The sequence below is a fragment of the Anopheles ziemanni genome, chromosome 2 (assembly GCF_943734765.1).
Source record: "Anopheles ziemanni chromosome 2, idAnoZiCoDA_A2_x.2, whole genome shotgun sequence".
Taxonomy (NCBI): Eukaryota; Metazoa; Arthropoda; class Insecta; order Diptera; family Culicidae; genus Anopheles; species Anopheles ziemanni.
Window position 1 is genome coordinate 36,757,198 of NC_080705.1, and position 20,376 is coordinate 36,777,573.

General features: G+C 45.1%; 1 protein-coding gene across 1 annotated transcript in view; it reads right to left on the minus strand.

Annotated features, from left to right (window-relative positions):
• Positions 1-20,376, minus strand: part of LOC131293501 (kinesin-like protein CG14535) — an 88,646-nt gene that overhangs the window by 64,112 nt on the left and 4,158 nt on the right. Inside the window, exon 3 of the mRNA XM_058321577.1 lies at positions 18,710-20,187. Within this exon, the coding sequence (XP_058177560.1) occupies positions 18,710-20,187 (1,478 nt within the window). The remainder of the gene's footprint in view (positions 1-18,709; positions 20,188-20,376) is intronic.

Genomic DNA, 20,376 nt, shown 5'->3' on the forward strand with positions numbered 1-20,376 from the left:
GAAGTGGGCACCGAATCTGATGGATGATATTCTAGCCCATTCTCCTCACCGTCTGGTAGATCGGTTTTCCAGGCAGCTCAGTTCCAGGCGGCACTCCATGTCATCCGAACCCGCCACCCCCCCCCCGATGGTGATGGTACGCTGTTTTTACAGCCAGTAAATTTGATTTATTCCCGTTCCCACAAGCTGCCTCACCCCGTGCCCAGCCCCGTCAGTCAAGAACCTCACTCCTTTGGACACTTGATGAGGTCGCTTTTAGCTTCGGTGCCCTCTTCCGAGTCGTCGCCCTCGTCGCGCGCCGTGCTGCAGCGAAAGTATTTATGGCGGCGTTGGCGAGAGTGATCTCATTAGCGTTAATTGAATCCTGCTAATTGAAATTAGTACCGTTTCGACGAACCGGTCGTCGGCGTCGCTGTCGGAGCGCAAGTCCTCCGGGTGCAGCACCTGCACCGGAGCGCCACGGCGCGACTTTTGTTACGGGTAATTTATGGTGACAACTTCACTTAAGTTAATTTTGTAGTGATACGTTTAAAGTAGCGACGCAACTTTGGAGGTTAGACCTGGCTGCTGGCCGCGATTATGTAGTTAGCGGTTAGTTTGAAGGTACGCCGCGTTTGCTATAATTGCTGGCATGTCATGCGGATAGTGTAGTTATGATGTATCGGGTTTCGATTTGAAAACCATAGGCCACGGGAAGTGGTGAAGCAAATTTATAGATTACAATTAATAGTTTGGATGCTTGAGGCAGAGCAGATAAAACGATGCTTTCAAACAACATTTTTCGTAATTTTGCCGGGCAGATTTATTTTAAAGCCACTATCCTGAATGACCGATAACAATAACGCAATGGTAATATTTTTTCCATCCCATTTTCCACCACACCAATCGCGTACCGTGGACAGGCAGAAAAGCTACCGAATTGTGGTTCAACCTGTTCCGGAAATAATTTTGTTTGATTTTGCTGATCCGAAACCGACTCGGGGCGACCGTCACCAAAAATCAATCCCCATTTTACCCGCGCTCCAAACCGCTGAACCGAATGACAGAACCACTGACCGCAGCACGAACCGGAACACGCAAACGCATTTCCGGTCCATTGACTTTCTCGCGTGTTCCGCGCGTTGGAGGTGTCCTCGGAAAAGGTGTGTCTGTTGTAACACGGTCCGGATTGCCACAGCGAACGTTGGCCCGTCACGGAAAGGTCTGTGTTTGGCCTGTTAGGTTTTCGGTTAAAGTTTCCGAAAAACCACATCCATTTCGTGGTGGAAAAAAAAGTGCAGCAGTGTTTAAGTCCGTTTTGAGTCGGAGTGAAAGCGTCAACCGTGGTTCAAATCGATTGAAAATGTCGACTAAGGTTGTACCATACATTTAAACAAACTCTCGCTAGAAGTCCATTTAAACAAAAAACAAAAATAGAAAACACACTCAACGCAAAAACAATAACTCAGTTGGTTTACGAGAAAAGTGGAAAAAGATTTCGTATGCAAAAATCGAGTCCGTTTCATTGGGCGGCCAGGAATAGTATGGTATGCACTGTTGCGTCACGCTTATCCTTCTCTCGCTCGGGCCACCGAAAACCGATGGAACAACCAAAAACCCACGCGAATCATCCAACCGACCGACATTTGCATAAATAAATTTCGTACGGAAAATCAAACTTTACGTGCAAATAAATGCAAAACGCCGAAACGCGCCGCCATCGTCATGGGAATCGAATGTGCCTGTGGGTGTGTGGAAGCGGCAAGTTTTGTTTGTTCAATTTATGGGGAAAACCGTTTGATGTGATAATCTATTTTTACCCCCTCCCCCGCTTGCTTCCACAACGACCGTGCACAGGTCCTTTATGGGGAGCGTGTGAAAATTTGCCTCTATGGGAAACGGATCCGACATAAAACGGTTTTTTGGGCCATCTTTTTTTTCCATCCGCTTCTTTTCATTTTGCGTGTATAGTGCATTTGACATTTTTGCTCCGGACAGGATGCATCGTTTGGGGAAATTGGCGTCACGGGGTGTTACCGCAGCCGAGTAGAATTAATGCACCGTACGCATCAAAATTGATTACCTATCAATTATCAGCTAGAATTTATTACCCAAACCGAGATCAGCTGGAAAAATGGTTGGTTGCGATTGATGGCTGTGCGTTCTCTTTTCCATTTAAATTATGATAGCTGAGACACGGTAGATGCATGTAACATGGCATTTCGACGCAGCCAATGCAATAAATCTGCCTTAAGTTGCCTTTCCAGCAGTATTCAGTTGCAATAAAAATGTACTTGGGTTTAGAAATTGGTGTGGAAAAAGATTTTAGAATATTGAAAATATTTAATAAACAAACAAGACATATTAGTCGGAGCATTTAACACGAATAAGAATTACTTGGATGTATGGATCTATAAGCCAGCTTGAAACTTAATCTCTAAGTCAATTCTAAACCACTTTCAAGATGATGGTTTCGTTTTAAAAATTTTCATTGCCATATTATTAGATTATTATGTTGCAATAGTTTGAGATATTTCTCTTGTTTAATTTTTCTGTATGAAATTTATTTGTTTGCCATTAAAGAAAATGTTGAGAAAACATGTCTGCTGCAACATGCCCTTCCTCGAAGTAGAACAACGTGCTTTCTTAGCTGACTTATACTAAAGTGCCGCTCACAGGTGTTCTATTCGGAGAAAAACACTTCATCCATCCGCCTCTAGTAGGGAAAAGAAAACGTTGGTGAAAATCGATAAACAAACGCATTATTTATGCCTTTCTGCGTTCACATTCACCTCCCGACCGTTGCGAGAGAAACGGATTTGTTTTTTCTATTTCTTAAGACATTCGGATCTCTTTTCTTGCCTTCAACGGAGCAGCTTGTCCATAACGGCTGACTCAGCGCACCATCTTCGAGCTGACCTTTCCACAGGAGCCAGTCTGGTTCATTTCCTGGAGCCAATTATTGTCGAAGCGAAACGTTGTTGAGACGTATATGGAGCAAGCTAAGAGCATTCAGGTGAAAGACCAGCCACTTTCGCAATCATAAACGTTTACCAACGTCCGTTTACTTCGGAGTGCACGGGGCGGAATAATTTTTCATACCATCATCTACGATTGAGGCATGAAAATAAAATACATAAACATCATCATATCATTTGCGAAGAGCAATTAATATTCTGAACAAGGAATCAATAAGCAAATAAAGTGTGGCTACTTTACATTTATTATTTTTCCTAAGATAAGTCACCTCAGAAACAAAAATCTGAGTAAATGGAACAACAATTTTCATCAGACGAAACGATACTTTATTAAACACACATCATTGCGGAATGTACTCAATCAATAAATGTTGTTGAGCCCTTCCTGTTCATTCAACGGGTCCAAGACATTCCAAGTTAGCAAGGGGAGCGAAGCGTTTTTTTTTAAATTGATAAAGCCAAATTATTTCCTAATAAAATATGTTCCTATGAAAAAAGAAAATTCAAATACCACAAACCCATTGCAAGAAGTCATAAAGCACACATGACACAAACTGGAAGATGCTTTGCAAACGGAGCACCGAAGTCGGGCAAAAAGAGATGATAGGGTAGGAATCGTCAACATTGGCAGGCCAAGAAAATACCCAACCATGTCAGAAAACCCGGTAAGGCCTCTTATGTGCAAGGGAAGGAACGGCGCATAAGATGATTCCAGAGAAAACCTTCCAAAAATCCCATTCCCAGGAGGAAAAACCTTTCGTTTGCCGTTTTCATGCTTAGTGCCCTGAAAGTGTCTTCTTTTCTCAAACCATGGGAAGGGCAGGAGGGCGGTGTGGCTGGAAAAATGTTAATATACAGCAACCTTGGAAATAATAAAATCCTATTATCCTTTTGAAATTCCTGCATGAGACGGTGGCTTCGACTCTCGGCTTGGCCTCCAAGGGTGGAGAGTGTTTTCGTTCACCCCAACCCTGCCGATATGTTGCCCCGGCGAAGGATGTTCTAGGTTTCCCCATTTCCCGCAACCACCTTCATCCTCCCTCCCGGCGGCTTCGTCACATGGAAAAAACCGTGACACAAATACACAAGAACTTAGCCGATCTTCTTCCGGTGGTGTGTCTTCACTTGCGGTACTCCGGTCTCTATCTTTCACTCGGGATTGTGCTGCAGATCGTAACCGTTTCAATACTGCGCTACGGATACCCAGGAACGGAGGAAAGGCCACGGGAACACGTTCCGGATTCGACAGTCAAAAGTCTAAAGTCAGCAATAATAATTTCATGCAACATATGTTTCGTACGGAATGGCTTCGGGCTCAGCAGTCACGACTCGGCGGAAAAGGGAACATTTCTCCCGCTGGAAGCGTGTTTCTTGGCACCATTTCCCCGCTCGTTTCCTCCGGGTTATCCGAGAAACCACCCCCGGGAACACTCAGGAATAGACCATCAATATATGAACAAGACACAGTCGGATGATATGTTATCCTTGGATTCCGGTCTCGGTGAAACGTAACACACTGCCCTGCAAAAGAGCATTCGATATTTTTCCACGGGAGAAATTTTCTTTCTTGACTATTTTATGTCTGCTATCAAGCATTGACGTTTGAATATCATTTATCGTTTTCGCGTTCAACGATGGAGATAATCCTTTACGAGTCGTTTCGAGGATGGAATGTTGTGCTTGGAAAATTCTCGTTGGGATCGGAAGCCCTTTATAGCATGACTTGTAAATGCCATCGGTATGTGTACGTTGCTTGTCCCAGGTAAGAAATATTTGCTTTTTATGATGCATAAAAATGCTAGCATACGATGGTAAAAATAAATAAATTAATAGACATAACTACATCTCTGAAAAGGAATGAATGACATTTAACAGGCATAATTTTCAATCGAGGAACATAAATAAAATTCCTGCTAATGCTACCTGTGTTTAAAATGTCACAACATGCACACGTTGACTCGCCAATGGTCATGATATCGAATCAAAACAGTTAACCAATCGCCTGACATGGAAATTTGCTCGGCATAAATGCGGGCATGCTTATAATATTCATCGTGCATTCCAACCCTACAGTAGCGATGGAAAAACACGCGCCCAATCGAACGCCAAAGCCTGGGAAACTGCAACACTGCACTGGTTAACATCATCGGGTCCGTTCTTCGTGTCATTTCGAATGAACCTCGCCGGCATGCAATGCCAAAACCACTTTTCCGACATTATCGTTACACCATTATCGGCAGGGCAGGCGACGGGCGGGTGTGTGAAAGTGGTCGCATAATGCATGCCTCGTGAGGACCGCCGCTTCATACAAAGCGCCGGCGGTTGGCATGCACCGGGCTTTTATGCCCGCATACATCATATTTGCATTCCTCCGATTGGTCTACTGTGGGCCGTTTATTGGACGCCAGCGCGCCAGGGTGGTCTCATTTTCCAGTTTTCCCCCGCCGTGCGGCCGGGACGGAGGTGGACCGGTGGACAGGACCGGAGTGAATATAAATTAAAATCGATATTTTCCGAGACGCTCATTATTACTCCACCACCTCCCCTACCGCAGACAGGGAGCGAGGCTCATAGTATCGTCACGTCGGAGAGCTTGCAAGCCCATAACATCTGGATAGTGTCCTTTCATTAGGGTGTCTCATTTACGATAGCACCAAAAGGACACTTTTATGACTGCGCCTCCATCCGAAGGTTCGCTGCCGCCTGGTACGCAATCTGATAACGGTTCCGGTTTCGGTTCCGGCTTTCCATTCATTCCCCTCAGAAGCGTTTTCGCACATACACACATACACACACACATAAACTACGCCGGCAGGATTATCGACAAGCTCCCTTCCCTCTGTTGCACCTTTTCGTTGGGGGGAAAATTTATTCACCGGCCGGCGAACACCCCTACGAATGCACCGGGTAAGTCATCGATTCCGTGTGTGACCGTGTGCTGTGGAAAGCGGTCGGAAAAACGGGAACCACCGTTCGCGCAATGCCCGGCTGAATAAATGTTGCCACGCTGAGATACGCTTCCTGCGTTCACTTTTTATCCTTTGCATGTTGACAGCTTTTCGTACGATGAGCGGAAATAAAATGGCGAGTGGAATTGAAAAAAATAAATAAAGCACGGAAAAAGGAACCCACACTTTCCACGTACGTATTTGCAGGGTATCATAGCACCTCGATGAATGGTGCAGTCGTTTTGTAAATAAAGGCTAACACGTCTTTCATCTACTAGTGCTAGTGTTTTAATAAGTAAAAGCTTCCATTTTCCTACTGGAGCAAGATGATTTCAAAATCGTGCTTAATGTTACAGTTGTATTACATTTACCTTATTTACTCACATCTCTTTCGTAATCAAATATTATGTAATTAATTTTTTTAAATACTTTCATAATCTCAATCACTGATAGCGTTTTGTTTATAATTTCTCTTGAAATATATTACAAAAAGAAAATATTATATGCTGACAATAATATAAAAGAAAGATGACTTTGGCTTTGAAGTCTTAAAATGATAGTTTCAAGTTTTCTATATTTATTGAGGCAACATAGTGGCATCAATACCAAGTTATGTGATAAATAAAACAATTTTTCAGCAACGTGGACCTGAAAAATTAATTTACTTGGGATTAAATTTCCCTCAAATGGATTTTTATATTCCCATCTCAGCCAGTTGCAAGTGAAATCACTTATTTTACCACAAACCATGATGGAAACGATTTCCCCGATGTAGACATAAAAATCAATAATGCTATTTTTAATGCATTGTTTGCCGGACCCTGTTGCCATAGTCATCATCAACATAATCATCATCATCATCATCTGGCAACGTCCTCCGCGCGACGATCCTTGTTGCTCAACCTTTTGGCATCCGTTGAAATGAAAGATGCCGGCCGGCAACCGGAGAAAAACCGAACAAACGAACCAACGGAAATGATTTCATTTTCCTCACCCTCTGTCGGATTGAAGCACCCTTCACTGGACCCCGAATGTTACATCCGACTGTGTCTGAATGGGCAAAAAGTTTTCCAACAGTTCGCCCCGAGAGTGGGCCATCTCCGGGGGCTTAGGGTTAGTTGGTCAAAAAATGGAATGGCAGAACGAAAATTAAAACCAGTTTTTTTCGGACGAGCTTTAGCTCTGGATAAAATGTAAAATCGAATGCAAAACAAAAACGCCATTTCCATCTTCTTGAATCCGTCCGTGATGAATATGCACAAGTAATACTCGCTTAAGAAGGCCACCGAAAGTATTTTCCCGAACAGTCGCACAAATCTCCGAATTTTTGAATGTTGCAAAAACACCATTGTAAATCTAGCAACTGCAAGTACAAGAAAATTCACTTCTCGACGTACGGAAAAACGAACTGAACTCCAACCAAGTGGGGGTAGAAAATGTAGCGAAAAGCTAACAAATTTGAATAAAAAAGAACCAAAATCAAGCTCTTTCTGACTTACTGCTTTCCCGAAAGCTGCACTTGACTACAAAACACACGTTGCTCGCTGGTTCACGCTGGCTGCCGGTGGCTTAATCTCCCGGTTAGTTATTTTTTCACCGACCCGAGATTCTTGTCGATCGTTTTTGCTATCTATACTTGAATCCGGGCGCGGGTCCGCTTTCGCTTTTAAGCCCCGACCAGAGGTTGGTTGTTGGTTGTGTTTTTACCCCTCGGCTCTCTTCCGTAGATAATGATTTTCTAACTTTTTCTACACCGTTTCCACATTCCAGCGGGTACCGGTTTACCGGTTTTTCCGGGCACCAATCTGCGATCCCGTGAGCCGCGCGGGTTTTTTCCGTTTATCTTCAATTTAATGATTTTAATTGAGTCCAGGGCCGGTCCAGGATGGATACTGTAACAACAACATACGGTGGAGAGTGAACAAACACAGCAGCAGCACACTGACTCAAGCACGTGCCGAGAACAGACGCTCGTTTTTCCGCGAGCGTTCTTCCAACCACAACGAACTTGGGCTTGGGCTAAAGCTTGCTTCGAGCCAATCGATTGAAATGGGTTTAGGTTGATTTCCTTTTTTTTCGGTAACTTTATATATTCTCCCAGAGGCTTCTCATTTGCCTTTGTGGCTGGTACTGACACGAGAGATGGGCAAATCACTTCCACTGTTTTCACCGGTTGGTGGTAAATTTTCCTTTCCAAAAAACAAAACAAAACGCAGATTGAACCTCTGCGATCGCACTTTAACACACCCGCACAATCACCCGGGAGCACATGGAGCCTCGGGAAAGCGGCGAGCTTGTAGCGTTTTCCACGAGGGCACGACTTTAAAACCCGCCAACGTAATCAGCACTCGGGATGAGGGGGTTCCACTCGTTCACGACACGGTATTATCATCGACATCATCATCGACGTCGCTGTAATCGAGGTCCTCGTAGGTCGGCGCGTCGTTATCATCGTTATCCTTGTGGCGCGGCGGCCGTGTCCGCAGTGCCTCTGCCAGCGTCCTCGAGCGCTACCGGGAAGTGGTAGCAAATCGTCAACTCTACCAACACCATCAACATCACCATCATCACCATCGTCATCGTCACTCTCTGAAGCGTTTCATCAAACGTAGCGAATTTCGAGCTTACTCCGGTTCGTCTGCTTCTGCTGCTGCTGCTTCCTTCCGGTTGTTTCCGGGTTCATCCGGATGTGCCTTGCCTCAAGCTTGAACTCACCGGAAAGCTACACCAGAACTACTGCCACGGCCGGCGAATGGCGAGATAAACCTAAACCCGCACGTCGGAATTTATACCGGCTTTCACGTTCGGAACCGATTGCATGGGGAGAGGTCGGTTCCCTGCTTCCCACAGTCGGATGGAAATCATTTGCTAACGAAAATTTTTGCAACTTTTCCCTCCTTTTCGACACACAAACACACACACACACACCCCCTCTTGGGTCACGTTCTGTAAACTTCTCCGGGAGGGAAAGCTTCACTGGGTGGAAACTGGTTTCCGAAAAAGAAAAGAGGAACACACGAGACGGTTGGAATTATGTGATCGATTTGGTTCGCCAAAATTTCACCTTTTCTCATCCGTGCAAACAGACGCACAAACACTCATAGACACAAGCAGGAACACATAAATCGGTAGGGTGAGTGTTACGTTTACATTCACGAAAAGGGATTACGGGATGGGTTCAAGATAGATTCGGAACTATCTTTCGACTTTCGTTCCACAACGGTTTATTCAACGGTTCGAGGGAACCGGCGTCTGGTGGGGAAAGGATACTCTTACCGAAAAATCGTTCGTGCGAGTCCCGAGCGGAAATCAAATGTAACTTTTCGTCGGAAAGCACGTTGGTCACGTTTTCCGACCGTACGGTTTCGAACGAGCGGTGAATTATTATCCTCCTTTCCGGCTGTAATTTGGTGGCAATTTCTTCACTGATTTCCACTCCCAGTTTTACTTCATGCTTTCGTACACTTTCTTCAAACACTGCACCAACTGTTTACTGCACTAGGTTTTCCTAATAAACATTCAAACTTGCACTAGTAAACGTCCCCGTGTAATGCCGTAAACGGAAACGGAACGAAAAATACGACACTCGCGATGCCTGGCAGAAACCCGAGCTCCAGGACGAATGCTACGACGAGCGCGTCTCGAATGCAACTGAAGCGGTGACACCAAACCGGTTCCGGTTTTTCCGACCCTACGACGCCCGTCGATGGGTGCGATCCTTCGCTCGGTTTGTCACGAGCAGTACGCGCGAATGAGAGAGAGATAGTGAGAAAAAGAGCAGGAAAACGTATCGTTGGGATACGTTCCCTACAACCAAGCGTACCCTTACGGTTAGGGGAATTCTGTTCGGAAAATCGCGATACATTTTCCTTCGCCATCTCATGTTGCGCGATGCTTCAGTCTGCCGAAGGAATGTGTTGCAGGGTGGAAAATCTCTCTCACGAACATTTAAGGGAAATCTGTGCACGCGACAACTTCGTCTTCGGAAAAATGTATTTTCTCTCCCGTTAGAACGAATGCAACCGAAAGCCGATGTCCGATGGAATGTGTTGCCCAGTGGTGGCGAGAAAACTTCTATTGTTCGCAAAGCAAAACAAACCCACGTGATGCGCGGAGAGTAGCAGGAAAAACTGTAAACATCCATCGAAGTCGCTAACGTCAACAGAGGAACTCCCGGAACAGGGAACAAATCCCGAATCTACCACTCACTGGAAGTCCTTGGAAATGGCACCACCGGTGATGGATTATTACGCCTCCCACATCCCCTTCGCCATTCCGGACGGAATGCGCTCTTGGAATGTCGGCTAAGAAGGGATTCGAAAAGCTGGACGGGCCGGAACAGGCGGAAAATGGAAGAATGCGCAAGAATGACTCCCGTACAACTCGTGCCCGTAATTGGTCAGATAAAATGCGCACTCGAAGGAATAGAGAAATTCCGTGGAAAAGCGTTTCCACCGGCGAACACCCTCTTACGAGCAATCAGCGCAAAAGTGGCCCGCATTGTTTTACCCCGGTCATCATCATTTGCGTTGGCGTGTGGCAGGCTGCTTTACATGGAGAGTTTATACCTCATCCTTCATACTTAAGGACTGGATCGCACTTTACAGAGAAGGAGAGATTACACTTGCTGGCATCGATGGAACATAAATAAACAATGAAAATTCTTGGAAGATCTACTAAAGCCGGATAATATTTGACGTAGCTAGAAGAATAAAAACAATGAATTTACATCTTAAAACCAAGACGTACAGACAACAGATTGTTTTTCTCTGTAAGATTACGCATTTAATTTTTATCACCAACTCGGCAACATTGGTCGGAAACGTATTTTCATCGCTGGTCACATTTAATCACTCGTTTCGTTTTCCCTTAAGGGCCCGTTAATCTTCGTTGCTACGTTTCATTTGCTAGCGGGAAATTTATACAACTTCGCAACTCTTTGCTTGCAAGAGCTCAAAGAAGATGCGTCGTGAAAAACTCTCGTCCGTGGAACATGGTAGAATAATGCGTTTCGGTAGGTGAAAAAAGCCAGACGCCACATTAGGGTACACCATGCGAGAAGCTACTATTAATTATATCACTAATTAATGAAGAAAAATGAGACTAACGAGTGTGGTCCTCGGGTGGGCTCTGAACCGTACCGCGGAAGCTGCACGTGAACTGAAACATACAAAAATACACAGGATGACAAACGCTCGGCAAATAAAAAAAAAGATGATCGCCGGATAATTATCTTTCGTTTGGGGGCGCGAAGAAAAATGGCGAAAATCCGACGAACGCCAGGCGAAGAGTTGCATTTGCCATCATCCGTGAGCATCCCGGGTGAAGCATCTTTACGAAACCATTCGCAGGCAGCTCACAAACAACCGGATCACAATGACCTACTTTGGTCGGAATGAGAAACCCCCGGAAAAGGGCTGCTTAGGAACACCAAATACCATAATTGATGAGGGCCTTAAAAACTCCGAGCTCTCTTCTCCCCTCGACTCGTTGGCAACCTGTCCGACGTGGACGCCAACATAGGCCACCTTTTGCCACCCGATGCGATTTCTTGCAGCCGGCCGTGCATTGTTGCGTGCGGCGTAAATATTTACACTTCAACCTGAGTCTTTCGTTTCCTACAGGCACTTGAACTCGGTAGAAGAAAATGCATCCCACCACTTTTTGTTTTATTTTTCTCATTTGGTTCGGAGAGGATTAGTGACCATTCTTCGGCCAGAGCGATGAAGGGCATTCCGCTACCGTACGGGTTTACCACAAACACCATCTTAAAACCAAAAAAATGCAATAGAAAGAATCTCAAAACGACACTCGGGACGGGACGCAGACGGTCAACGTGTGGCAGTTCATTTCTTCCCTTTTGGGAAGTCATAAATCTGAGCTTAATTGTTGCTAAATTAATACCATCCGAATCGGTCACCTTTGCCTTGGGCAATAGCGATTCGTCTGCGAACCAGTCTACTGTACCACTGCAAAAGCCAGAGTACGAGTTGTTTTCCAAATCATAAGGTGTAGTCGGCAGAAGATTTGTCGGTATAAGGTTTGTCTAGATGGTACGGAAACTCACAGCTTGGTAAAGACGCGAACGTTTGCGGTTTTCGAACGGAATCGGCTGTTTGGTTAGCTGGAAGACAAATGGTATTGTTCTTCAATCAATAATCTACTGCACCTTGAATTTTATCGCTTTTTCGGAATCAGTATTGTAGTGGTACTATTATTTTTATGCCGTGTTTGGATCTGCTTACGAAAAGGTTTGGGGACACTGGGCTAGTATTTATTTAAAAATCGATTTTAACCAACGGCTCACGTGCCTCCTTTATTGCGCTGCAGAAAAATTTATTACTGCAGCTAATTGTACGGATGGAACTGATCTTTTATCTTACCGAGTAGTGTTGTCGAAATGATTTTCATTCTGGTGCATCATGTACTGTCTCAGTTTCTCAAGGATATATAAAATAATATCGATTTGCGATTTTAAAGACCCATCAATGATGGAATGATGTTGACAACGAAAAGTCATCAGCAATAACACGTGTCCAACTGCACTTCACTGTTTTAAATGTGAAAATAGATTTATCTACCTTCAAACTCCAACGAAAACATGAGCTGCAACTGGAAGTTAGTTTAAGAATCTAAAGAGTTACCCATAAAAATACTTCGTTGAACCACTTCTACTACTTTTCGGCGTTTCCAAGCGACTGCTTAAAGCCGCCAGGAGGTAACCGGAACCCATTCGCAATGCCTGCAAGCAGTTGCAGGCTCTCCAAGGCAACCCCGTGACATGATTTACGAGCCCGGCTTTAGCGCTTTTCGGAAGCCGCCCCAAAGTGAGATGATTTCGAGGGACAAAAAGGGAAAATCACACACCGCACGCACATATGGTGTACGGTTTTAAAAAATGATGCTATAAAAGGAAACGTGTCAATTTTAAAACGCAAGAAATGGAACGAGAAAAAAAACCTCTCACCCTAAGAAACGGGAGGCCGACGTGACTCACTCGGAAGGGCACGGATTTTCCACCACCTTGGGAGATTCGGAGTTGGGTTTCCTGTTAGTAGCGCGCGTTTTGGGCACGTACGGGAATTTGTGTTTATGATGCAACGCTGGGAAACGAATGATGGTGATGGTTGGGCATTAAATTATTTTTCCACTTTTACATCGCACTGAAAAGCCCGATTTTCCGATACAGCCACCCGTGGGAGTGTAGAACCGCTTGCGGTCGTTTCGAACGGATTGCCCATCAATGGAAAAGAGTGCCTTCGAATTACGATGATGAGAATAGGGAACGAACATTGTTCGATCGAGAATGGTTTGGAATACGTGTAGAAAGATAAAATCGATTTTTCAAACCCTTATTCATGTTATTTCGGCCTTAAACTATAACACCACTTCAAAATAGTGGCATGTTGCGTAAGTTGGTAACAGAAAATCAGAGCTACTTTTACGTATCATTAGATTCGAAAAGTACTTCCAAGATGAGAAAGTGCTACACTCTCCAAAAACATCCGCATACAGTCACGTTTGTCCACTTCTAAGTCGCTGCAAGAAAGTGCCACTTTACGCTGACCTTAACGATGGTGTTTTACCTCCCATCCCCCATCGTGTTGTTTGCTGCTGGGACAACCGCAGATGAAAAGCGGATAAAACCATCGTTCACCGTCGGGACCGTCGGGAAAACCCCTTGCCACAACCTGCACGATTGCACCTGTCAAGTAGATAAAACCGTTCGACAAGCACCATTGGAATGTGTAAAAAAGAGGTGAAATAAAAACACGCACACACACAGGGTCAATAAGTGAGGCATAGGATAGACGAAAAAACGATCGCGCTAAACCTCTGAGTAGGAAAAATATAAATTCGAAATCAGTTTGACAAAAACAACTGTTTGCCGTAAATTTGTTTATTCGTTTGAATCGACGGGTTCTTTCCCATTTTTTTTTTTTGTATTTATCCCTCCCTCTCTCTCCACCACACACACATACACTGTGTGGCATCTCTTCTTCCCGATGGGTTTCCAAAGCAAACTTCCTCCTCCATATGCTGCCGAACACCTATTCGGGTGGTACTTTTGAAGCAAAAGTGTACCATAAATTTTCACCACAGCGATAATTCGGATTTATGGGTTCCGTTATGTGTTGCTTTTTCTCTTTTACTTCTACTTCTGCCCCACACCGGCCGGAAAATATAACTCTTTTTTCGCTCTCGCATCGAAGCCTGATCCCGCACCGGTTGATGGTGGAAAAGGAATTCGTAGCGAAGGTGGTGAACTTTTTTACACCCTCTCATTCGTCGATGGAAAACTTCTTCACTGTTAGACGAAACACAGCAAAACAACCGTTAACCCCTGCCGCAGAAGTGCCAGGAAGGACATATATGTACTTTGTGCGGCACTTTGAAACGGATTGCGGTGCAATGGTGAATGCAGTTTCCAAACATTTCCCCCACCGCTCCGGGCGGCACGCATGAACGGTATCGGTTTTCCGTTCCGGTGTGCAACCATTTGCTTCCCGTCTTTTGACATCACAACCGGAGAGCCGAGAAAAAAAACAACGCACGAGAAGGGTTCGGGAAAAATCGAATGCCGAAATGTTGATCAACATCGAAAGCGAGGGAAAACCCAGGAGCTACTTTTATTGTTCCTGTTTTTGGAGCGGTTGTAAAACAAATGTTTCTAACACGTACGCCGGCAAATGCTAACTCTCATGAAAAGGGTGTAAAGTATTGATTACCGGTTAATTTCGGAAACCCGTAAAACTCGAAGGGGATCATGCGCTGCAGCATGTTATCGTAGGTGTAGGTGTCATGTTTTGGGTAGTTAATTGGAAATAGGTACCCCAACATCCAGGCAAGTCTCACGCAATGAGACAACATGGGACAATATGGGAGTTCAGGTTTCTTGGTAAAATGTTGATTGGGGTCTTACGAGTGACGATAGAAAAGTGTAGCGGGTTCAAATGTACTTTATTTCCCCTTATGTTGTTGATTAGTGTACGCTGTAAAACATACAAAACAAAAGAATTACATGAGCATTTGTAAGGCGATATTTTCCCACTTTTATCGATTTCAGGCAGGCAGTATTTCCATTTGAAGTCTGTTTTAAAGGAGTCAAATATGTGTACGCTTATTGACGACAAAAACAAAATAAAATTTCTTTGATTTTTTTCGACCACGTTTGGAATAACATTTTCTTTAACGAAAGAAACTCCAAGCGAAAGCATGATACAACAACAATGTCAGCTTTAATAAGGTCTAATATTTGGTATCGCTGTCTTGATCACGGAATATTTATCTCCTGCGTATCTTCTTCAGGCATTTCAAATGAAAAAGGCGCCACTGACAATGCGCAGCTCAACCCATTGCTCGGATGGCTTAATTCGCGCTATGTTAACATGGTGCGATCGACTAGCGCCACGCGGCCGTAATTAATTTTTAACACTGGTCGCACACGTCCCGAATGCGCACCACATGTTTTTCCCGAACAGACACAGCCATCCAGCGCGTTTGTGGAAAAGACAACATCAAAACAAATATGCCAAATGCGGCGCGGGATCGTAAATCATTCGCGCGGGACTCTGTCACCCGACCTTTCGACCAACTATCGACCCACCCCGTCGTTCGAGATGTGTGCACACAAAACAAACTCATCTTGAGTGCCCATAAAATATACAATTAACAACATTCATCATTTTTCCACCGGGGACGAGGGTAATGCAGTGGGAAAAGCGTAGGCGGAAGTGGGGGTTATTTCTTCATTTCATGGAACACCGAACACCGAAAATGTATTAATCGAAAGGAAGTGCGGCACATTCCAGGAAGAAGTTTAAAGTGCACTACTCGAGTGGTTAAGGACATGCGATAAATTGTATGCGCTTTCTATTTATAGAAATTATATTCCAACGTATTTGCATTCGGGTGACTCATTTGGAGTCTGATCATTTTTTAAGCGACCGTACGAACAATGTCGCTTTTATTACAAATATCACATAAAAATCCGGTAATCCAGCTGTAATCCAAATATTTTTATACACCAGCGATAAAATAAATATTTCCAAGCAGAGGAATATGGCCTTGCGGTCATGAAACTATGCACACCACGGATGACATCACAATAAACAATGCTGTCGCCGCAGCATAACTCATACCGGCTTGCCTCGGGGACGCTTCAAAAAGGGATTTCTTTCCGAAAAAAAACTGTACCATAAACCACGCCGAACGGATGAACGTGCACATTACAGATTAAACGAATTTTACGTTGCCGGTAGCCAACGGTAAATGCAAAAAACGACCATGAAAACCGAGATGTGTAAATGGCAAACTTTTATCAGATCATTCGTTGGGCTCCTTTCAGACTCTTTTTGGTTTTTGTTAATTTTTTTTTGGTTCCTCCGAGCTATTCTAAAGAAAATCGTCATCGCCATAAATTTGTCCAGCAAACAGTTTGTTTTGACGTTCATGAAACAATTTTTACGACCACCAACGGACGAAACGGGACCGGTGACCGCGAAACCGGTCCTGACGTCGCCATTTGTCAGGATGTGCCGGTGCGTTTTGCGTACCGTGATGTCTCGCAAGGATAGATGTCCTCTTTGTGTTATGTTTTTTTTCGTTTCTGTAGTCCTTTTGAATATGACAAGAAAGTCGCTTTAAAAATTGGATCTCCTTTGCTTAAACGGAGAGAATTTGCTTCTGAGCATCGTTTTTCTTTTGCAAGCAGAAAAATGCTGCATTTCTATGTTTCATCACATAAATGAGGTATTATGCGGTGGAATAAAACTTATATTTTTTATTCATAAAATTGGTAAGTTTTTTATGGACCTAGAAAATATAGATACTAATTTTTAAGTTAAAATTATTTTACAAGATTTAAGTCACAATAAAGGCAAAAAGTAATATTTTTTTGAAATGCAGAAAATATTCTCCTTCGAAGCTCCAGCTCGCTCTGAAACGGAAACCCTTCAGCTAGTCAACGTTTGGTCGGGTCGAATGGATTGTTTGTACTAACCCTGCCAGGCCGTAGCCACCCGATTCCGACCCGCATTGTGACAAGAATTGTGAAAAACGGTGACGGCCCGATGACAAAACATATCCACCGACGTCATGAAATATGTGCCATCGCGACGGATTTATGACTCCTTCACTGCAGCCGACCGACGAAGTGCAACCAATCTGGATCTACGACCCGAAAGAGGGTGCAAGAAAATGGTTGGAGTGGTAAAGCAATTTTCACTTTCCACCTGCTAGCGCTCGTTTCAGAAGGCGTCTCATTCTTACCCAGCCGAGCGCATGGCTGGAAAATCTGGAAACGGTTTTCCCCGACGCTCGGGAAAGCCGCCACCACCGGTGCAACTAATTGAATCGAACAGTGTGTAAATTTATTGTGCTGTTTGTTGGTCGCCGGGCGGAACATCGGGTCGTGTCGGGCAGGAAAAGTGACACTAATGTAGCCTTTTTCCGAAATTAGAACCTTGTTAGCGTGAAGCTGGTCGGGAGGAAGGGGACGACGCGGGAAATTCTGTTTGTGGTTTGTCACTCGGACGCACAGCTTCGTCCTCCTCAAAGGTAATGGAAGGGAGGGCGCTCGGAAAAGTCGTCACGATTGCCTGCTGGAAGCGCGTGTCGAAGCTGGGAAAACAGTGGGCAATCTCGAACCGTCACGGTTGGGCGGTTACAAATCTGTATCGGAGTTGAAGTGTCACAGCATTATGAGCCGACATTAGCCGTTATTTATTTGGACTGCTTAAGCAGTCGTCTCTTTGTTTCCCGAAACGGAGTCGGGGAGTTTCCCGGGGAGTATTTTTCACCTCTCTCGGTGAAAGGTATCACGCCCTTACCGCGGATCGATTGTATACCATAGCCCTCTGTTTCTAGTTTTGGAAGAATACCTTCTCCTTGTCCCTTCTCTCCTGCATACCGATTTTCAATTTTCCGAAACTAATCGCAACTGAGTTATGGGCTTCCGCTTTAGCGCGTTTTGTCGTGTTTCGTGGAAAAGTCGCGCTCCGTGGGCGGCGGATTTTTCGGCGGTGTAACATGATTATGTGCTTTCAAACATCGAAACGCATTCATTTACGCGCGATGATGGTTTAGGCCGGTGTTGCCATCGTTACGGCTTTCTGATGGCGCATTTAGTGTGGTCGGGTTGTCAGATTTTCTTACCGCGAATTGCCCATAAGCTTGTCGGGAGCAGTATAAAACAGAAGAAGATTTATGACATGGAACGAAACGTTCTCTGCATAGAGCTGGTGAATCAGGATTAATTTAAGAAACTTTCTTACTTCTTTTACTTAAACAACAGATAAACTTAAAATATAATTTTCTAATTTAAATTTTTACTTTCCACCATAAACACGCTTTTTAACTCTTCGCAAATGAACAGTTATTCAATAAGCAACTGATAACTCCAAAAACTATGGTAACTTGAACTTAAATTAAAGTTTCTTGTTTAATTCAACAGATTGTTTGAAATAATAAACAAAGTAAATTCATACACTTTCAATATTTTGTCTTTGTTGCTGTTAAGTTAAATGAAGCAAAAGAAAATTTATTTAGCATCAATAACTAGTTAAAATTTTTAAATTTTTCCTTCAGGAATTTATTCTACTTTGAGGTATAGAAGCGTTATAAAAATAGAAGATGAAGAAAAGATCCCCAAACTTTGCAATCCGAGTAAAATATTTTTTCATTTGAGACACCAAGAAGCAAACGTTTGAAACTGTCAATCAGCAATGTTTGAAAATCCAAAAATCTTAACCATGGAGTTTATAGAAAAAGTGAAAGGTACAAGAGTAAAAAGCATCCACTTACCTTTCGATGTATGCTGCCGTTGCGATGGCTTTGGCCGTCTCGAGCGCAATGTTGACTCGGTCGGTTCGTGTGCTTCCACTGCGTGTTGGTGGAGGCGCCCGATTCGTCGACGTTGGAGGCAACGGTGGCCTTTCCTGAATCGGCGATAGGGTTGAATTTCCAAGTCCGCCCGATGCAATCATCTTCACCGGAGTCGCATTTTGTCGGACGGGTGGAGCGGGCGGAATCCGACCGGTCGGTTCATCATTTGCATGCGGATCGATTCCTCCGGCTGGATGTGATTTCGGGCGCGGGTGCAAGGGCGGTGGCAACGGGCCCGTGGGCTGAGGTGCGACGGGACGAACGTATTGCTCGAGGGTGGCCCCATCGGAAGGAAGCCCACTGTGGGAGGATCTTCGCGAGTCAATCTTTTCGTAGATATGATAATTGCTTCGCACGGACTCATACAAATTATCCTCGGTTGGTCGGGTGTTGATGGTGGTGGTGGTGGTTGGTGGAGTGTTGCGGGCATGATCGTAATTATGAGCGACCGCCGCTGTCGACGCGCAGCCATCCTTCGTGATGGAACCTGTCTGAGGTGAGCCTCCGAAGGTGGCAGCAACTGCACGCAACCAGGTGTCACTCTTCGTTAGCGTTCGGCTCGCCGTTTCGGAGGAACCGTGTTTGGCCGGCGAGTTGTTCGAAAGTGCACCGTTCGTCCCAGCCGAGCCCACCTCGAAAGTGGTCTGGCTCAACAAGTGTTTCTCGTAGATGTCATTCAGCAGTTTTGGAGTTAGTTTACCGCCAGCGAATCGAAGGCTGCCGGAGCTGGAACCGACCGCTGCAGGTAAGGCCGACCGTCGGGTTGAATCTACAAGCCATTCCGTGGGCGCGGGAGGAAGCGGACCAGCAGCCGAACTCGAGCACTTTTGATTTACGCCCTGTCTGATGGCGCCAGACTGCAGCGGATAATCAGTCTTTTGTGATACCGGTGTCTGCTGTTGCTGTGGCGCTGCTGGGAACCTCTGTAGCTGATGTTGCTGCTGCTGGTGATGGTGTCCGTAATGTGACGAAGCTGCCAGACCAGCGGTCGTTACCGATGACGCTTGGGCCGCGTGAGCGTAAGGAGGATTCGGAATCTGCACCGGCAGCGGAAGCGAAGGTTGATTAAATATTCTGCCATTGTTTTCACCGGTGACACCGGAGTCAAGCGGACGCTGAATTCTACCGAACGCCGTCGGGTCCTTGCCGGACGACGGTAGCCCGGCTACTTTAGCATTCGATCGCGCCAGCAGGTTAATTCCGTACGGTTCGCAGCGCAAGGCTTTTCCTCCCTTCGGCTGCTGAGGACGCTGCTGCTGATGATGCAGCTGCGTCCGATCCGTCTCGGTTCCGTAGATGGCGAACTGCGACGGCTCTCCACCATCGGCTGCATTCTGACTGGCCGTTCTTTTGATGGCCGCAATGCTGCTAAGCTGCCGGGGTCGGTGTACGGAGGCCTGGAAAGAATTTAGTTTAATTAAAAACGACCGGGATGTGGGAAAGCGGCGTGTCAAAGGCCTACGGTGGCAAGGAATCACGACCGTGCCGTGCCTCGGACGGCTCGAGTACACCAAGAATGCAGTCCGACTCGCAAGAGACGGGTCGACATTATTTGATGCGTCGAACAATAACGCCTGACAAATATG